At 36.7% G+C, this 20817-nt stretch overlaps 1 protein-coding gene across 2 annotated transcripts in view; it reads right to left on the bottom strand.

The window, feature by feature from the left end:
- LOC129720674 (beta-1-syntrophin) overlaps nucleotides 1-20817 on the bottom strand; it is a 507412-nt gene that overhangs the window by 100833 nt on the left and 385762 nt on the right. For both annotated transcript variants that reach the window (XM_055672212.1, XM_055672213.1), the window contains exon 5: nucleotides 12755-12967. In XM_055672212.1, coding sequence (XP_055528187.1) covers nucleotides 12755-12967 — 213 coding nt within the window. The remainder of the gene's footprint in view (nucleotides 1-12754; nucleotides 12968-20817) is intronic.

The following is a 20817-nucleotide window of genomic DNA, read 5'->3' as shown; positions in this document are numbered from 1 at the left end:
TTTGCTTCGGCTTTTTCGCAGCACTTTTATATTTGTTCGTATTATTCATTCCATCTTGAGAAACCTTAGGTCCTTTCCTGGGAAGCTTAGGAGAGGAAAGATTTTTCCTCTTTCTAGTCTCCCCAAGACATGCAAAAGAAGTTCCCTCTAGTGGTTCGTCAGAGTCGGTTTCATCTGAAGACAACAGATCAAAGGGGTTCGATGTTATGGTAGAAGTGGTCACGGTCTTCTTAAGAATCTCAGCGTAAGAACGCTTTGAGCGCTCCTTAAGAGACCGTTTAATTTATCTCTGCGTTGCATGTACACCGGGCATGCGGAAAGCTCATGCAGATTTTCCCCGCAGTGAATACACTTTTCAGCGTTTACACTGCAAGAATCTTCCGCATGAGTCTCCCCACACTTGCCACACCGTGCCTTATTGCAGCAGTAGGCAGCTGTATGGCCTAACTGCTTGCAATTGGTGCAATTCATAACACGGGGCACATACAAACGCACAGGCAGACGAACCTGGTTGATAGAAACGTGGCTAGGGAGTGCAGATCCGGCAAACGTAACGCGAAACGAGTCTGACGGAGTGTATACTTTTTTACCGGAGACGAGCGACATGGACCGTAATTGCATAACATCAAATACTTTCGCCTCGGTAGTGGATTTTTTGAAGCAGCCGACGCCGCTTCACAGAATACACTCAACAGTCAGACTCGAATCGGTTATTACACCGTCGATCTCGACGTCTCGTGCAGGTACATACACGCGATACTCGCGTGTAAAGAGCTCAGAGCGAGCTATATCGTTGGCCTGATCCAGATCATTGACCACGACACGGAGCTTGTTTGGTCTGACTTTTGCGATTTCGGTCACGGCCTTGTATCGTGACGTCAGATCTTTCGCGATTTGTAACGTGCTCAGTGATTTTCCTCCTGGTTTGGGCCTCATGTAGAGAACCAGTGGACCCGTTGATCCGTCTGGGTAGAGCCTGGGACGAGGATTGACTAAAGCAGGGACAGAAGGGGGGGGGGGGGTGAACAGGAGGGACAGGGTCGGGTGGGTTTGGAGACGGGGGATCGGGGGCTAAGGGATCCACATCCATTGCGCTCAAACTAGCGCAACAGAACAGTGGCAAAGAATCACGTACCTCTTCTTCTTTGTTGTCTTCAATAGCACAATCACCGAGTCTTTCGGTGCTGGAACGGGCAGCTTCGCAGCGGCACGGCTATAGCACAATAGCAGGATGACCTTCGGATTATCAGTTTGTCTTTACACCGCACTTCGCACTCTTTGAAACACGACCGAGTGAGCAATGCTTCTTTTCTTCTTCACACAGTAGCGACTTTATAGCGAGACAATCACCTAATGCGTCCGTTTTCGTCGAGCGTTCGGGACGGAATGGACTGAGATATGTTCTCCAAATTGAGTGTAAAGCAATAAATTTTATCTTGGCTTCATTTTTCAATGACAACATTATATTCCGACAGTGCCGTGAAAACAAAAAAGTGTGAGTTTTCTCTCTATAATGATTGATTATTATTGTCATTTAAATCGTTTTCGTGCATGTAAAAACACATGCCGTGAAATAATTATGGTGATACCGGTCACGAATAAATGCCATGATTTGTCTGGTGATGATCGAATATATGCCATGATTTGTCATATTAAGTTAAATGTATAGTTCAATCTATCATTCGATTTTCAAAGCTACCCTGTGGTATCGGTTATATTGTTAAGAAAAATGCTGATTTAGGATTGAATTTTATAATTTTGCATTATTTTCATTCAAGGCAAGATGTTGTTTTCGGATAAACCCTCAAAATCCTTCATCATAACTGATTCTCTTAATTTGATCAAAACGTGGCATACATTTAACCAAATTAGCCTATCATGGTATTCATCTGCCTAAGTTACGACCCTCAAGTTTTATTTTTAGCCACAATTATAGTCAGCAGGTTTTTAGTTTCAATTGGCCATCAAAGCGACCATCATACAACATCATGCATATGACGGTTGGCGTAGGATGGCTGTAAAGAATACTTGCGGATCATATTTTATGGCTATCAAATAAAACCAAAATATGAACAAAGACTTCGATGTAAGTTAACATAAAACGAAAATAAAACAATCCTAAGTCTTTGAAGCATTTTGATTGTTACTTGGATTATTATGTTAGACTGCTTTGTATCAAAATGTTTATGCCAAAAGCTTCTATCGAAAACTAACGAAATGAATGAAAATAATTTGGTGGCCCTGAAAAGACTACAAATGGCAAATTAATTTTTGGTTCCACTGCATCATCCCGAATAAAAAACGACCGATATTGGATGCTATTGGGTCATTTTTGGCTGTTCATTCTAGATTTCAAAAGGGCATGCGGCGTCAATTTCTGACCTCTGGACATTATTCTGATTTCAGAAATATCAATATTGGGTGGTATCCGGTCATTCACGGTTTTCCGGAAAAAAATTGGTTGGAATATGTTTCATATGTGTGGGACCCCCTCCCCCACCTTAAGCCAAGAGGAATGTCAAACCGACATAGAAACGTTTCTTTTACTCCAAAAACCTCACTCTCAAAATTTGGTTTAATTTGCTTGATCAGTTCATGAATTGTGTAGAAATTTGTATTTCATTTGCACGGGGCCTTCCCTTTCAGAGGAGGAAAAGTTGTCAAATCATCATAAAAACATTTCTTGCCTCTCCAATCTTCACATATCAAATTTAGTTCCGTTTGCTTGATTGGTTCTCGAGTTATGCAAAAATTTGTGTGTGTTTTTTTTTGTAAAACCCCTTCTTTTTAGAGGAGGGAGGGGTATCGAACTATCATTGGAATATTTTCCGCTCCCATAAACCTCCACATGCTCAATTAATTTGATTAGTCCTCAATTTATTTGTATGGACCCCTCCTCCCCATTCCAGAGTGGGTGGTGTGTCATATCATCATAGAAACATTTCTTGCCTCCAGAAACCTCAACGTTCGCAATTTGGTTACATTTAATTGATTAGTTCTCGAGTTATGAAGAAATTTGTTTTTATTTGTATGGGGGCCCTCCCTTCTAAAGAAGGGAGAGATGTCTATCTACCATAGAAACATTTGTTGCTCCCGTTAACCACCACACGCTAGTTATGGTTCCATTTGCTTGATTAGCTCTCGAGTTATACAAATATCCGTGTTTCGTTGATATGGGACCCCTTCCTTTTAGAGCAAGGAGGGGTCTCATACTACCATAAAAATATTTCTTGCCTTTTAAAACATCCACATGTGAAATTTGGTTCCAATTGCTTGGTTAGTTCTCGATTTATAGAGATATTTGTGTTTGAATTTAAAATATAAAATTGCCATTTTGCGGTGATTTTAAATTTGATAATTTCAATGTGTTGACATGAAAAACAGTTTACATCCCGAAGTATTATGAAAAAATGCAGTCCTGTTTATCTGTCTGATCCATACAGATTTAAAACCCACTGAACCGATCGACGTGAAAATTTGCATACAAATGAAACAAAAATGTCTGCACAACTCAAGAACTAATTAAGCAAATGAAATCAAATTTGCCATGTGGAAATTTGAGAGCAAGAAATATTTCTTTAATTGATTGGCTCCCCTTCCTACTCTGGAAGAGAGGGTCCCATACAAATGAAACAATAATTTCTGCACAATTCAAGAACTAATCGAGCAATTTAAACAAATTTGGAAAGTTGAGGTTTCTGAGAGCAAAAAATATTTATGTGGTAGTTTCACACCCCTCCTTCCTCTGGAAGGGAGGGTTCTCATATGAATGAAACAGGAATTCGCACATAACTCCAGAACTAAACAAGCAAATGGAAGAAAATTTAGCGTGTGGATGTTTTTGGAAGCAAACATTATTTCTGTGACAGTTCGACACCCCTCCCTTCTCTGGAAGGTAGGTCTCTCATACAAATGAAACACAAATTCCTGCAAAAATCAAGAACTAATCAAGCAAATGGAACAAAATTTAGCGTGTGGAGGTCTTTGGAAGCAAACATTATTTTTGTGGAAGTTTGACACCTTACTCTTCTCTGGCAAAGAGGAGTACACACAAATGAAACACAAATTTCTGCATAACTCAAGAACTTATCAAGCAAATAGAGCTACATTAGGCAGGTGGAGGTTCAAGGAGCAATTGATATGTTCATGCAGGCCCAACACCCCTTATCTTCTGGTAGGGAAAGCTTCTATACAAATGGAACAAGATATTTTGTACAACTAATGAACTAATCAAGTAAGTGAAACCTAATTTTTTCGGTTCCTGTAAAACTGCCCAAAATGATTTAATACCACGATTGAACGATTTTGACCCCCCCCCCCAATCCCCTCCGTGGACAACTGCCCATATAACTTTAAAAAAATGTATGGACCGTGGACATTACCCATATCCTGTCAATTTTATGTATTCCCATGTTAAACTACTTCATAACCTTTATATTAGAACATTTTGTTAGAAAGAATCCGTTGAACAGAATTTTATCCAGAGATTTTTCGAAAATTGCTTCTCCTGAAAAATTTGCTCGATAGCACATAGACCACTCTGTTCCGCAACGGCTCATATGACAAAAAAGGCAATCATGACAAAAATTATAAAAAATATAAATTATAAGAATATGGAGGAGAGCGGCAGGTTGAACGAGAGTAGCAATGGCTTTTACGTAGCAAAACGGCATTAAAGAAACAGTGAATACGGGTTGCGTTGTAGTAGGGATATGAGTCCGTAAAAGATCAGGTGTTTTCCTGCTATCATTAGCGATTTCGCTTACCGTGCAACGCAACGTACTTTTCAAATAAACCGTTGATCCAGTCAATGGACAATTTGAGAACAACATTCGAATATTTGTTTAACGCATAACATAAATATTATGGTGCCAATACTTTTCGAATTTCGTTTAGCGATAGGTCTCAAATGTATCGTCTCCGCGAAAAACAGTCTCAATGCAAAACTCCAGCTGAATTGTGCAACAGCCACTTATAGATAGTATGATAGTATAGTATAGATACAAAATTCCATTCTCACAGACAAACAAAGTTACGATGAAACCTTCCATTACATCATCTAAAATAGTACATTTCCCGACATTCTTTGCTGGTTTAAAGTGCTGAAACTAGACACCTTGTTTCCCGTAAGAGAAACAACGACGTCCGCAGTGCAGCAAAATAAGTAGGCAATGACAGAAAAAGTTTTCCCTTCTTTGTAATTATCGGAAAAGAATATTGGTTCTCTCCGGGGTTAAAGTTGATAAGGTTAAGATATAATTTGTTTAATAAAATCAATCTAGCAACAGACTTGATTGTTGTTTTCTCCAATCGGAGAAAAGAGCATTACCAATCCCTGGCCATGCACTTCTCAAAGATTAACTGGGTCTTTCCTATCAGAGTTCGTGCCTCGTGTCTCGAAGCGGTAGAAGTTTCACATTTCTGACCAATGAAAAAAAAAAAAGTATGGACATGTGGTTCAAAAGTTATGGAAAAAAACGTGTTCTGAAGACTATTTAATCTCACTCATGTTTATCAGAGATGGCTGGACCGATTTACATAAAGTCAGTGTGTGTAGACCGTTCATTTTCAATTTACTTCATGAAAATCGCCATTCGGCCCTTTGGAGCACTTTTACATCTTCGGTTTTGCAAGTGATTGCTATACCTTTCTAGGAGAAAGGCAAAAATTTGAACAAGTTAGGCGTCATCCACAAATTACGATAGGACTTTTTTCGAAACTTTCGACCCCCCCTCCCCCCATGGTAAGACTTAATAAGATTTTGCATTATCCCTCTTCCTTTTCACAAATGGCGTATTCGTAAAAAATATAAACCTAAAAAGTTAACCAATTAAAATTAATAAAACTGAAAATTAAGTATACAAAGTAAAGTTCGTAATCATTCAGTCAGGGTGAACTCCCCTTTTTCCAAGGCTCAGCTGTTAAGATCTCAGTGAGAAATAATTCAAACAATTTAACTTAAGTAAGTAAGTTTTTGTTTATGCTCCAAATTTTCCAATATTACGAAATATTTTTTCAAAATCTCCTTCTACCCATATGTAGGCTTTCGTAAGAAATTTGGAAACCCTCCTTCTCCCTCGAAACCCCTACATAATTCAATGATGACATTTTTTCTCTAAAATTTTTGAAAAGTTTTTTTTTGGTATGGAAACTACAAAAGGTTTGATAAACATTGATAGTTGTCAAATCATGGAGAAATAAAATGGTAGTGACAATTTTCAGGAATATCACTTTTTCATCAGAGCCAAAAAAGTTTGTTTGATTTATGTGATGTCTAGAGCAATGTTGTAGACAATTTTTTTTTGCGTTCCAGAAAAATATACAGCGTAAGAAAAGTTTTTTTCTGAAAAAAAACGTTAAAAATAACAATAATAAGTTGTAAAAAAATATAATAATTATAAAAAATCAGCTGTAAACAGTAAAAATATACATCGTAGAAAAAAAGTAGGATGTGACACCAAAACATTCGAATGATCTGATATTTTTTTTACAAAAACTACATAATGTGTGCTCTTATAGAATGGCTCAGCATTGTATATTTAGTAAAATTAGTTAAATTCATCCTGATATTTGTAAAACAAACCATTTTTCAATACGCTTCCATATCCATCGCAAAACTTGAATCACTGCTCAATTATTCATCTCACGACGCTCCCATATTCATCACACTTTAATAATGAACGAATCACATTATCACGAATCAACGCAGCCGCAGGCCGTCGTAGTAGGTTACCTAGGTATCCACTGTAGTTGTTTACGTGCAAAATTGGTAACCTAGGTAACCACTGCAGTGCTGTCGATTTATGTCAATTATGTCGGAATAATTTAACATTGTCAGTATAATTTTTTCGTATTAACAGAAACATACAGGTGAAGTTTCAAATTTGCAACAAATCATCTCATATATTTCTGCTATTTAAAGCTTGATTTTGGAAATTTGAGGTGAACATTTTGAAGATTTAAGTATTCCTAGTGTGGTGAGTGATTTTGTTTAGTGATTAAAATAAAAAGTGGCCCGCTAGTGATGACAAAAACTTTGGTTGGCTGCTGAACGAGTACCGTTGTAGCCGTATTGAGCAATGCACGAATTTCGTTTTCTGAAGTACATGATTGAAATAAATGCGTTTTGGAGTACAGATGCTCAACTATAATATCAAATTTAGAGCTTTTAAGTGGGTTTTTGAGAAACCTACTTTATGCGTTTTTTCCTGTTTTCAATTGTGTTTTCATGTTGTATGAGATGAATATATGGGCTGAGATGAATAATGGAGCAGTTCCCCTACATTTTTGAGAACTCATTTAAACACGATTCTCAATGGCGTGGACGTGTTTCTTAGGACATATTACGCACGTCCAGACATGTTTCTGTCTCGGTATCCATATACAATCGCTACATGCATTCACTACTGATACCGTTCAATAGGGTGGTAATGACTTGTATGGACAAAAATTGTCCTTCGTCACATTTAGAAGTTCGTTCAGTCGAAAAGTGAAACTTTAATCGATCGGTTTTTTTTATTTTTTGTTTTTGGATAACACCAGATCTAGATTTCTCATGCATTTTAAGACATTTGGCATCAGAAATTTTTGATATTCAAAAATTTATGAACTACCGGTGCATTTTTTTTCATTGGTCACAAAATAATGCTTTCTTGTTCCCGAAGTCAGATTAAGCTGAAGTTAAGTATGGGAACTTTTTTAGAAGGCGAAACTGTTGAGCCCTACTTCTGAACGAAATTCGAAAAGTCGATTTCTATTGCCATCCTACTCTTCATGTATGAGATACATTGCGGCTACCTCCGGGAAGAAACCATTTTTAGTTTTGAAACAAAACCCATTGAGCAGCACTGAAAATTAGCTCCTAAATTATTTCAGTGGAAGTCAAATGAAGTGCAAAAACCAAAAAAAAAAAAAATAATGCTATAATCGTTCGTTTGTTAAATCCGATAATCATTGCCCCAAGCAACACACAAAGTAAGACACAATGTGTGGTGTCGCACAATTTGGCAAATGCACATAGTGTACTCAGTCGCATTTTTTCTGTGCGAAAGAAAGAGGAAAAGAGCGAATGGGGAGAAGACGGTTTGGTTTGATGGCAAATGTGTTGTGTACAAATTTGTGTGGTTCTGTCTGCACTGAGCTGAATTTCAGCCCTGAGAATAGGTTACCTGATCAATGGAACCGGTCCGATCGTGGAAATCAAAGAAAAAAAGTATTTTGAAATTTTTTTTTTTTTTTAATTTATTTATTTTTTTCATGGTGTATATTTTTTATGGAAGGATAAAATATGTATCTACAGCTTTGCCGAAGACAGTATGCCAATCAATCAAACCGTTTTGACTGTAAAAATATGTTTATTTCTCCATAGAAGGCTCTATTGGAAATTAAAAATATTTCTAAATATTTTTCAAAAAATCATAGCTTTTTTTGTGAACTCTCCATGATCAGACCGGTTTCATTGTTTAGGTAATCTTTTTTAGTTTTTATGAAAAAAAAATTAGATTTAAAAAAAAAAAGCTTTTGTAGATAATTAATTTTAAATTTTTCTTTTAACTTTAAAAAAAATAAAAAATAACTTTATTTTAGAGAGTATATTTTTTCGGAAAGGTAAAATTATCATCTACAACTTTGCGGAAGACGTCATACCGATCAAACAAACCATTTTGGCACCAAAAATATTTGTAATCATCATTCCCAAAATAGCATTTTTCTATAGCTTCTCAAAAATGAGTCGTTTTCCAAAAAAATGAACCAATAGCACAAAATGGCATCTTTACCTATAGAAAAATCTATGCAAAGTTTCAGCCAAATCAAAAGTGGTCGATAAAATTGGTTGCCCGTTTTTTTGTGGAGTTGCTTAGTAGCAAGACAAAAAAGTTTTTGCGTGCTGGTGCTCCGGCGAGTGCGTGATGAATGAAAAGTATGTCGAAAGCGTGTGAGCAAAAGACTTGAAAATTTAGACTTTTTGTCTCATTTGGTCAGGAAACTATCAATGTTCAGCTTACTTTTTGCAGTTTTCATTAAAAACTAAATTTCCAGAGATGAGGTTTTCAGAAAATTATTTGATTTTTGACAATTTTCAATACATTTTGTTTGCGGTGTATGTTTTTTCGAAAAGACTAAACTATTATCTTTAACTATGTTTTTAGATATCTGATTGTTGAATTCAGTGGTATGATTTTTTGCTGGTGGTTTCTAATATTTGAAAATACCACTATTCTAATCGCTGATTTGTGTAATTTCTGATTTCATATTTTTGATTCGATTCTTTGGATTTATAGGATTAAATTTTCGTTTCATGATTTCTGAATTTTATTAGGGTAGGTGAGCCAGTTATGGCAAGTGCACCAGTTATGGCTATATCGCATAAGCGCAATGGTACCAGTTATGGCAATACTCCATTTAAACTCCATAGGCCATAACTGGTTCATGCCATAACTGGTACATTTTTTAGGTATTGCCATAACTGGTACTCCTCCCCTATGTATTTTTTCATTTTTTCCTTCTCTAATCACTACACCAGGATTTCTAGTTTTCGATTTACAAATCCGATTTCTGCTTTGTTTTTTTTTTTTTATATTTTGATTTCTGAAGCCTGATTCCAAATTTCTAATTTCTGATGCTTTAGATATGGTTCCTGATTTCAAATGCTTTATTAATGATTCCCCCAAATTTTAAATTTTCCCATACATGATATCTGGTTCCTGGTTTTAGATGTCTGATTTAAGCGTCCTGATTTGTCTGTTTTCAGCTCTTTCAAATTCAAAACAAGTCTTTCATTAACATATCACTGTCGTTGTTTCTAAATATCTTAACTATACATTTTGGCCATCCCAAAAAAATTTTCCAGTGCGTTTTACACCAACGATAAATTTTTTTTTAAGTTTAAATAATAACATTTGATGGTTCCGACAAACACATTCATCGTTCATTCGTTGAATACCCTTCAATCAGGTCGAAAGGTTCCGATTCAGCCAGTCGCACTTTATCAGCTGTGTAACTGCACTCAGACTTTTCACTTCTGTAATGGGGCACCCACGCTGGCACATACAGGCACACACATACTTCCCTAGACGAAGCTATTTCGTGCCATTTCCGCTCACGCCACTTATTTTCCGTTCGCGCGCGGGATGTCGACATCACTGTTGCGGAAGAAAAGGTCAGGGCAATTGTTCCTGGGGGTCAGACCAGACGCACCGGGGGTTGACACGAATTGTCAACGGAAGTGAAGCACATTCCAGAGAATATAAAAATGAAGCCGGAAATTACCTCGTCTTATTTCCATCGTCGTAATAATAATTTCCACAAGTTGAACGCAGCAGCAGCCGAGTGGCAGAAGATAGTTCTTCCGCGATTGTTCGGGGGATAATATAAAGACGAAAGTTTTTTTTTGCAGACGAAGCGAAGATGCTGCTCTACGGTTAACGGAAATAAAATTGGTTGCGCTTCTGCTGCGTTGAGTGGAGTGGAAGTAAAATGGCAAAAGAGTTTCAGCTTTTTTTTTGTACTCACGCTTTCCCTGGCAGATTTTCTTCGGACGTAACTAGCGATGTTCGATTTTAAATTAGCAAATGGATTGGCTCAACGGTGAAAGCGAATTACGGATTTCCGTTTCTGCTTTCAGCGCGCTTCTGACTATTTCTAGCTGTCGAATCAGTTTGCCTTTTGCTAGCGAAAGAAGTGAGCATAATTTTGCTGAAAGCACGGAAATGAATAACGTCCCAAGTAAGGTTAATAGAAAATCAAGCTACGAACTGGAACTGTAGCAATTGGAAGAAAAAACTTTTATAATGAAGGTGCAACAGTGTTCTTTGTGGTGAATGTTGCATCTCCATTTTACCAGAGAATTTGAAGGAGACGCATGGTCATCGTCAACAGAGTAGAAAAAGTATCATTATAAATGCTCGAAATGATCGTTCAAGAGCAATCATTCCTTGCCACTTGGAATCCGTACCGAAGGGAATAAGTTGTAAACCTCACTTTCTGCCTCGATGCTTTGGTAATTTATTTCAGTTTACCTCAACTAAGTACTTTCGATCAACATCCAAAATGCAGGCAGGGCCACGTTCGGACAGTTCTGTGTAACACTCTGAAATATTTTGGAACAGAAAAGCAAGCTGATGGAAGTGGCCACAGCTCGGCAGCCCAGAGAGGCAAATATATAGCAAACACTGGGAGTTATGTCCGGCATCTGTCTACCAGTGCGGTGGTGAACCTTCTCGACCCGGTCGACGTTCGCCGGAAGAAGACGGTCCCCGGGTAGAGTCCGCACTCATCGAAGTGGAGTCCCACAGGAAGATTAATTGCTTTTTATCGGTCTGCATGTTTCCTCGAAGGGCCCATTTTCTCGGCAAACTCGGCACCGGACCGGAGCGAACCGGCCAGAACATTTTACTACGTGTCTGTAGTTATTGCGGCTAAGAACACCAGAGGAACCGGGTTACGATGATGATGATGATAATGATGAGGTCCTCACCGCTAGATAGTTGTTATATTCGTGATATATTCTTTTGTCTACGTTGGCTGTGGTGAAACCACACTCTAATCCCTACAACCAAATGGAGTTGATTTGTGCTCAATGTAGATGATATAAATATAAATAAATCAAACTCAAGTCTTTATGGTACTAAAAATAGCTTATTTTAACATTTCAGCCATTGTTCTCAACATTATGACTACTCAACATTATCAGGATTCCCTCCGTAGCGCCAAGGGTGCGAGAGTCTGTACACTGAATGGGCAGTGAAAACTTCGCCACGCTTGACCAACTTGTTTGATTAAAGCCCAAATTTTTCGGACACCGCCGGCGTCAGCCAAGCCGAAGTAATGCATTGGCTTGGTTCGATGTTATTTCTCCCACCTTCCCGCTCACAGTAAATGGACGCAATAACGGATGGCTGCGCCGATAGGCAGTAGATGAAAAAAGAACACTGATAGGATCCGAAAATTGTAGGTGCTTGATTAAATTTGCTTCCTGTTGATAGCCGGTTACTTTACTCTGCCAGAGGCATACCGACCTGAAGGGATGTTCCGAGAACGAATCATCACAAAAAAGCAAACTCTGCGACTCTGGCTCTGGGTTTCTTCTCGGGCTCAGAAAACTCCGTTTCGGATTCGACCCGAATTGGAAGATGATGACAATGCAATGTTTGACGACGTGATTAAGCCTCGAAATGATTGATTGGACGCTCGCCAGCTTCGAAAAGTATGTCTTGGCAGGTTTCGCTTGAGGGAACATCCCGGTCATTCGATGGAATATATTTCACCGGTCAGGAACGGTACAATGAATAATGATTAATACAAATTGATTGAAATGCTTACCAAAAAAATTCGATTGGGCTTCGATGTCAGATGAGAAAGATCCGTTCCATGTTTCAACAGAGACGTCAAAATTTAACGACGCTTTAATGATCGCCAAAATCGAAAACTATTACACCAAAACAAATTTCTTTTCATTATGATTTTTAACAAAAGAAATCTAAACGATTGAATCTAATCTTAAGCAGCATCTCGGAGGCACATCTGCTAGCGCGCACCGAATTTTGCCACTGAACCGTTTAGCAAACGTTTGGGTCGTTAGGTTTCTATCATCGTTATCCTTGAGCGCGAAATGGGCGCCTCCCGTCACACAGTTTGATTAGGCCAACTTTCTAGATTGATTTATTTTCTTTCTTTTCGTTCATCCATTCGGTGCGGTTCCGTTTTGGGGGTCGCCCATCGGCGGAGTGGAATGGAAAGTAAAACACGAACTTACCCGCATCGTGGTACTTGAGACTCCGCGCCAGATGGGTCAGCTGCAGGGGGATGTATCGGGTGTCGGCTCGCGGGGGACTGCGTGGTGCGGCCGCCGGCGGAGAGGATGCGCCCGGGCCGAGCGGACACAGGAAAGCACGCTGGAGCTCCCAGCCAACCTCCGAGATGATGCTCGCTTTCCGAAAGTACGGCGTCACTTCGCGCAGGAATTTCACTGCAATGAAGAGGGAAAGGGAGAAGCGCAAATGAAAACACGAAACTTAATTAATTGAGTTGGAAGGATAGCGAAAAAGTTTTTTTAATTTTTTTCGGAGTGATGGGATTGCTGGGGGTGGTAAAAAATGGTTCACTTTCGTGATAATTTTCATTCGCTGGATACACAGATACAGTGATGTTTAAGGTTGCTGCACGCAAAAGTTCGAACTTTAATCATCCAATGTGTCCTATCAATTCGCACAGAATTTGCTCTGACTTCGCACAACCATTGCGTGATACGCATAACGCAAAAGTTGTACAAGGAATACATTGACCGAGATCAAAATCAGAATATGTATCATATACACAAAAATCGTAATGTCTCGGTAAACTTCGGCTTCGGGCAAACGATCAGTTTCGAGGCGCTCAAAAAACCGTTCTTTACTTTCGCGAGCCGGTGCGTATCAACGGCCTGTGCATCCCTAAAAATTGTCAGCAACCGAAACAGCCAATAGCGAGCCTTGTTGCCGCGAAAGTTATTGACGCTGGTGCCAGTAACGCAAAACCGAATGCATGTGAATGAAACCAGAGTCATAATTAAATGCAAAATGTTTTGGACTAATCCCATGTTTTTGTTTATTGTTAATGATTGAATGATGTTTTCAAATGACCTGATTCATGAAAGTGAATCGATCAGACAATAATTTCTTCAATGGAGTCAGTACCCAACTTATCAGTATTGATTGCTGGTTGCACTGTTTTAATGATGCCAACCTTATGAACATCGGCTGATGCTTTATAAGTGTAGTGGTTTGGAGCTGCGCAATCCATTCAAAATACACTAGAGCATCAAATGCGTTATGCCCAACGCACATGCGTTGTACTGGTTTCAATTTTAATCAGTAAATGCGCTAATTTCGCTCATAAATGATCTGGTTACGCACACTCCAACTTTTGCTTGTGATTAATTGGAAAACTGTGACATTTTTGTATCCGAAATGTTTAGTGTTTACTTTACCAAAACTCGAAATAACGAGTAGAGTTGTGATACCGATGACTTTTAGCGAAATGAAATTTATGTAAGGCTATCAAACTTCAAAAATCAGATATTATGAATCAGAAAACAAAAAATATATTAGATATTAAAAACTAGATGAGGCACCTTCGATAGACCACTTCGTTCTGTGGACCACCGGTTAGATTGTCATAATTTATGCAAAAACTCAAGGAATTTTCAGGAAACTTACATCGACGAACATCTCAGCCAACTAATCTGCATCAGAATCATGAGAAAATATTTGTAAATTCCAATTTATATCAAGGGCAACCGATAAGAAATGAAAATCCAGAAGAATTCGTAAAATGCAATATCAACGATCAGAAGTTAGATATCATAAATCAAAAATCCGAAACCAGAAATCAAAAATCAGAAGAAAAAAATAAAATCAGATATCAGTATTTTAAAATCAGAAAGCAGATATTAGAAAAGACAAATCGAAAATTAAAAAAAACAGAAATCTGATAATCAGAAACCAGAAATTAGCATTCAGAAATCCATAATCAGTTATAGGTAAGTGAGAAACACAGAAAGGAAATCAGAAATTAAAGGAGATTTAGAGGTTAGAATTCTAAAATCATGTAACTTGAATTAGAAATGAGGAATCAGAAAGTGAAACGATGCAAAATTTCAAAAAAGAAAAACTGTAGATAAACCTTGAACATATAAAAACATACAGAATAACAGGTTAGAGAAAAAAATAGAAAAACTGAGCAATAAGAAAGAACAAAGCACAACACATAAAAGGTAGGAAAATATGAAAATATGAAAATTTTCTAATGTAACAAAAAAAACATCGAAACAAAACTAGAAAAATGGTTGAGCTGAAATACAATAGAGAAGAGAGTACAGAACCTTAAGAACCTAAAATAATGCACATTAAAAGAAATTGTTAGAAAAAAACGAAAATAAATGATTAATTATAACAAAATACAAAAAAAGAAGTTTTTGTTCAAGAAACAAAATTACAAAGTATACGTATAAAGGTTGTACGAAATGAAGACCTCGGACAAATATTAAATTGATTTTAACTCTTGTTTAATATATTTCACTACGCCTGTTATACACCGTGTATCTCTAACAGTTGAAAGGGCTTCACTTGCTATCGTGTTAAGAACAAGAATGAGGTTGAATTTTTTACACGCAATCTTTTGTAACGAGTTGAGCGTAAATTTTTGCAATGAAGGCGGGGCGACGGAGACTCGAGAATGAGAAACGAAACAGAACAGCTTCGATACTACTGAGAGATTGTCATGAGCACCGAAAAGAAAATTTGTGCTTGCCTGATGCGAAAATTATCCCTTTTCTAGATTGATTAATTTGCGCTATCGATATTGGATCGATAACGGTATTCGACTGGGTACAAACGAACAATCGAACCGAAGAATCACTCAATACTGCAGTGAAAATTCTTAAAATAAGGGCAGTAAGATACTGTGACAAAGTGTTGATAGGTAACACTGCCGTTTTCCTGAAAATGGTATGATATGATTAATGTAAAAATGTAAATGTAAAAATGATTATTGAGAAATACGTGAAAATTTTACTCTAGTAGTAGTTGCAGTACTCTCATCTTCAACCGTTCATAGTTCTGAAAAAAACCGATTCCATAATTTTCAACTAGAAATGCAGCGCAGATGATATTTTTCTTGGCCGCACATTATAAATTTGCCCTCCGCTCCGCCCTTCAGGAGCTGTGCTAGCAAAATATCCTGCAGCATACGATAGTACTGTCCACTCGCCACCGTGTGATGAATAAGAATGAAGTTGAATTTTCTACACGCAGTCTTTTGTTTCGAGTTGAGCGCAGATTTTTGCAATGTAGGCGGGGTGACGCAGACTCGAGAATGAGTAACGAAACAAAACACTTTGCAGAGTCAAAATATGTAGGCAATGGAATATATTACGTTCATGTTATTGTTATCCGTGCTCGGGAAGCAAGGCATATGAGAAAGCTCGACCTTGGAACTTTTCACCTAGTTTCACCATTAAGGTGAAACCTCATCGAATCCAAAAATGGCCGACTTCTAGTCACCACTTTAAATTTTCGAAAGCACAAGACTCGGAAACAGTTGTGCGTTCCCTGTGAAAATGCTATTTTATGTTTGCTGTGGTGAAGCAAACATAAAATACCATTTTCATGGGGAACGCAATGAGTATTTCCGAGTCTTGTGCTTTTGAAAATTCGAAGTGGTGACTCAAAGTCGGCCATTTTTAGATTCAGTGAGGTTTCACCTTAAGCAGTAAAGTAACAATGTTAAACATTATATCAAACAATTGTAACACATTTTATCCATCCACTGACACATAGATAACTAAGATGCATTAAGTCGTTCGCTTACTATAATCCTTCAAAATCTGATGCCACACTTTCCAGTTTCATTTTCAATTATACAAAACGTACTCTAGTATAGAATATAAAGACGTAGTCCTACGTCGAAAAAAATAGATAGAAAATACCAGGCTTGTTAATACGATAGATTCTCGTCGATAATCGTCATCGCCGATACCGATAACGTCTGCTATTGTTATTGACGATGATGATTGAGTATTCAAACATTAACGTTATCGATGATAACGAAATTTACCTGGCGTTATCAGCCCACTAACAATTGCAATGAACCGATCCGTTGCTAAAAAACCGAACGCTGTTATTTTTGTGTTGCTATCCAAGACAGCAGCCAAAGTGAAAATAAACTGCGAATTTGTATCAGACGTTATTGATTCGATACTGTCCAGCAGCTATCGTCCTTGGCAATGACGATAATGTCTGAAGACGTAAGCATCATCGTCAATAACGATAGCAGACAGTATCGTCATCGGCGTTTACGATAAGTTATCGATTAACAAAAAATATTACAATATTAACAAAGAATATTAAATATATTACTGAGAAATATGAGAAATAGAAAGTGAAAAAATATTTCGAAATTACAGTAGCAAAAGATTAAAAAAAAGAATAACAGTAAAACATCAAATCGATACAACAGAAAATAACAGTAACGTAAACTACAGATAAAAATCTCAGAATAAAAAAAAAAACAAAATTTTGCTCGCAGGAACCGGAAATCAGAAAACTAGAATTATAAAACAGAAGGCCAAATGTAGAAATCAGAATACTGAAATCAAAAATCCGAACTCCGTAATAAGAAAACAAAAAAAAAGCAATTAAGTTGAACTTGGAATAAAAAAGGTACTATGAATAATAAAATTAAATATACAGTCAGGTTTTTTTTACGCGGGGGATACGTACCTCGTAAAAAAACCGCGTAAAAAAACCCGCGTTAATTCGAAAATACGCGTGAAAAATCCGCGCTAATTCAAAAATCCGCGTAAAAAACACGTTTTTTAAAAATCCGCGTAAAGTAGTCCAGCAAGAAGGGCTTCAAAAAAACCCTAGACGCTCTAGAACCAGTATTTAAAATTGTCCTCTTTGACGGTTATTCCGGAGAGTATTTTTTGGACTAAGTCTTTTACTGGATAAACACTAAAACGTTTCTGATTCCAACCCACGTTAATTCGGAAATTCGTGAATTTTTTTTTTTGAATTAGCGCGGTATCGCGTAAAAAAAACCGCGTTAATTAAAAAAGTCGCGTAAAAAAAACCTCGTAAAAAACCGCGTAAAAAAAAAAACCTGACTGTATAGGAAAACGGAAATTTGGCAAAAAAAATCACAAACAAAGCAACAGGATAAAAATACGAAGCACATTGAACATCGACAAAAATATTATGAAAACAGACAAGATGAATAATAAATAGAAAAAAGAATAAATATGTAAAAGTTGAGCAAAAAAAAAAAACGAATACAAAATGCATAGAAAAAATTCAAGCTAGGATACAATAAAAAGAAGTACACAAACGTAAAAAAAGATACACATAGCAAAATAAATTAGAACTGAAACAAAATGCAGGATACCATATACTAAGAAGCTAAATAAACAGAAAAAAAAAACAAAAAACTAGAACATCAAAATCAAACAAATAAATAAAAAAAATCTTCGTGAGAACATAACATCAAGAATAAACCGAAATCAGCAATTTAACCATATTCACCAGATATCAAAAATAAAAAAAATGGAATCGAAAGCAGAAATCTGAAAATCACAAATTAAAATTAAAAAATCAGAAAATAAAACATTGCAAGAAGTCAATTTAAAAATTGGACTATAAATAGCAACATGAAACATATAGGAAAACAACTACCAGGAAAAAAGAAAAACATTTGAATATAGAGTTTTCGTGACGCACTTGGTGTTTTGATTTTTTTTTTTGCATCTCAGAATGTTACCGTAAAACGTAATTCTCCGTCAAAAAAAATAGAAAACAGAAATCAAAAATTAAGGGTCAAAAAACATATTTAGGGGGAATAAATGATAAATAAGAAGAAGAAAGGAAGCGAAACATTAGAAAAGCAGAACTAAAGAACATAGTTTACTTAGTTTTTAGTGAAAAAATATATAAAAAAAACTTAAAGAATAACTATCTTCGGAAAATATATAGAAACGAAGTAACATGAAAAAAAAATTAAGCACACAGACGTTAAAAAATGAATACTCCAAAATGAATACTTAGTGGAAGAAAAATACAGAATATCGGATAGAAGAACAAAAACAAAAAGGAAGTCCGGAAACAAAGACAGGATGACAGTTATTCTGAAATGCAATATATAACAGAGAATACAGAAACCCTGGACTTTCCAAAAATAAAATACAGAAATTCTACGCTAAATGAGACAAAATTTCAGCATAACATAAATCAAAAGACATAAAAATGAGATACAAAAACCACAAAGCCATGCAATAAATAAACAGAAAACAAAAAATAAGCAAGGAATCTTATATCTAGAACACAGAAGAATGATAACAGTACTGTATACAGATATTGCAAGAGCATTCGAACCAAAAACAGAGATACACTTTAACAGTGAAACAGGGGAGTTTTGTTGCCGCAAGGTTGAAAGTCCACTTTAACAAGCAGGTGGTCGCAGGTTCGAATCGTAGGAGAACCAGGGCCATTCGATGTCGATGAACAAGAGTAGGTGTGGATTTATTCTCAGGCTCCCCATTTACTCGTTCTTTACGTTGAATTCTACAAAACCTCGACAAATACCTCTTGACAACAAGAAATCCGTCTCACAATGAAACTGGTCGAGAGGCTATTCAGTTGTAACCTCTCCACAGAATTTTTATTGGCAATTATATTGGCCAGAGGCAGCGAAGATTCGAATACAGTGCTTTTTCGCTTTTATCAACAGTCGTTTTTATCACTACTCGCCAAATTCACGCTCGATTTTCTCACCGTTTATTTGTTTTCGTTTTTATTACGCCTTTAAAAAAAAACTTTAAATCACGAATAATGCCCTTCCAGTTGCAAAAAATGGATTTGAAACATCATTTTCACTTGTGCCTTGTGTCCTTGCATGTGTATAGTTTTATGAACTCAATTTATTTGATCATTTTTCTGAAGCAACCAAGTGTCATATCTGTTACAAATAATTTGTGTCATAATTTTGATAAAAATGAACCGTCAAATACGTGTTTCATTGACTTTGAAGCAAAAATTACGTATTTTTCAAGTAGGCGAGCAAAAAGATCTGTTAACAACTCAAATAGCCGTACAGTAGAGCGTAGATTTGAAAATTATAAAATCTAGCGGTTCCACAATTTCACATAAACAAGCATTGGACTCTGCCCGCTATGCTAAAGAATGAGCAGCACAAATCATATTGATATTGCATGTATGTATAATAGCCGTGAGAACCAGTGATGCCACATATACGGATTTATCTGCATTTATGCAGATTTTTTGCGTATTTTTTATACAGATATCTGCATATACAGAATACAGATATCCTGGAAATAATACAGATTTATACAGATTTTTTTGGTTTCCATCGGGTCGTAAATTAAACTTCTTTATATAGTTGAAAAACATAAATCAACTCAAATGCGGTTGAGCGTGTCGGTGGTTTTAATATATTAACATGCTGCGCATAAACGTTTTGAATAATTCACGAGAAAAATGTTAAACCAGCTATATTGCATTTTTTTTCGAGAAGGATATGTCCAGTACATATGCAGAATTTTATACTGATTTTTTGAAATTTACCTCCAAAATACAGATGAAAATGTGGCATCACTGGTGAGAACGTCCGAGAAAATTCAGTGGAGAAAAATATCATAAGCTAACATTTTCTTGTTTATTCATTTGTACCTTGAACTTCTATTCCATTTAACTATGGAAGTGCATCACGTTACTTAAAATGTCATAAATTTCAATTGAATCCAACACAAAAAAAAATCAATTTTTATCATTTCGCCAAATTCATGGTAAAATTATGAAAGTGATGTCACTTACTCCCAACCACACTGGGGTGTATATTTAAAATTTAAATTTTTTTTTCATTCTTTCTGCAATCGATTAGAGAATTATACACGCATCCGCCCAAATGCAGAGAAATATTGTCTGGTTATGCGAACTATTGTTCTATTAAAAATTATCAAGCCTTGTTGAAACGAACATTACGTCCTTTGATTTGTTGCTTTCCCTAAAAAGTTGACAGAATAGTATACCTAGTTAGTCGTAGCGTAGCGGATTGCGGCAGTATCAGCTTAAACAAATCACTTTTCAGCTTGAACAAATCACTTGTCAAGTTGGTCACATGTCTCAGAAGCAGTGCGGAAGAAGCAAACGTTTTGATTTGCCGGTTGAGAGCTTCGGCCTTCTTTCCCGCGATGAAGCTTTGTCTCAGCAACACAAACAAGCATTTTGTGCTGGATCCTTGCAGTCAAAATCTACCGCGGCCGTGTAT

This window comes from Wyeomyia smithii, chromosome 2, assembly GCF_029784165.1.
Source record: "Wyeomyia smithii strain HCP4-BCI-WySm-NY-G18 chromosome 2, ASM2978416v1, whole genome shotgun sequence".
In the NCBI taxonomy this organism is placed as follows: domain Eukaryota; kingdom Metazoa; phylum Arthropoda; class Insecta; order Diptera; family Culicidae; genus Wyeomyia; species Wyeomyia smithii.
This window is presented reverse-complemented; position numbering and strand designations above follow the sequence as displayed.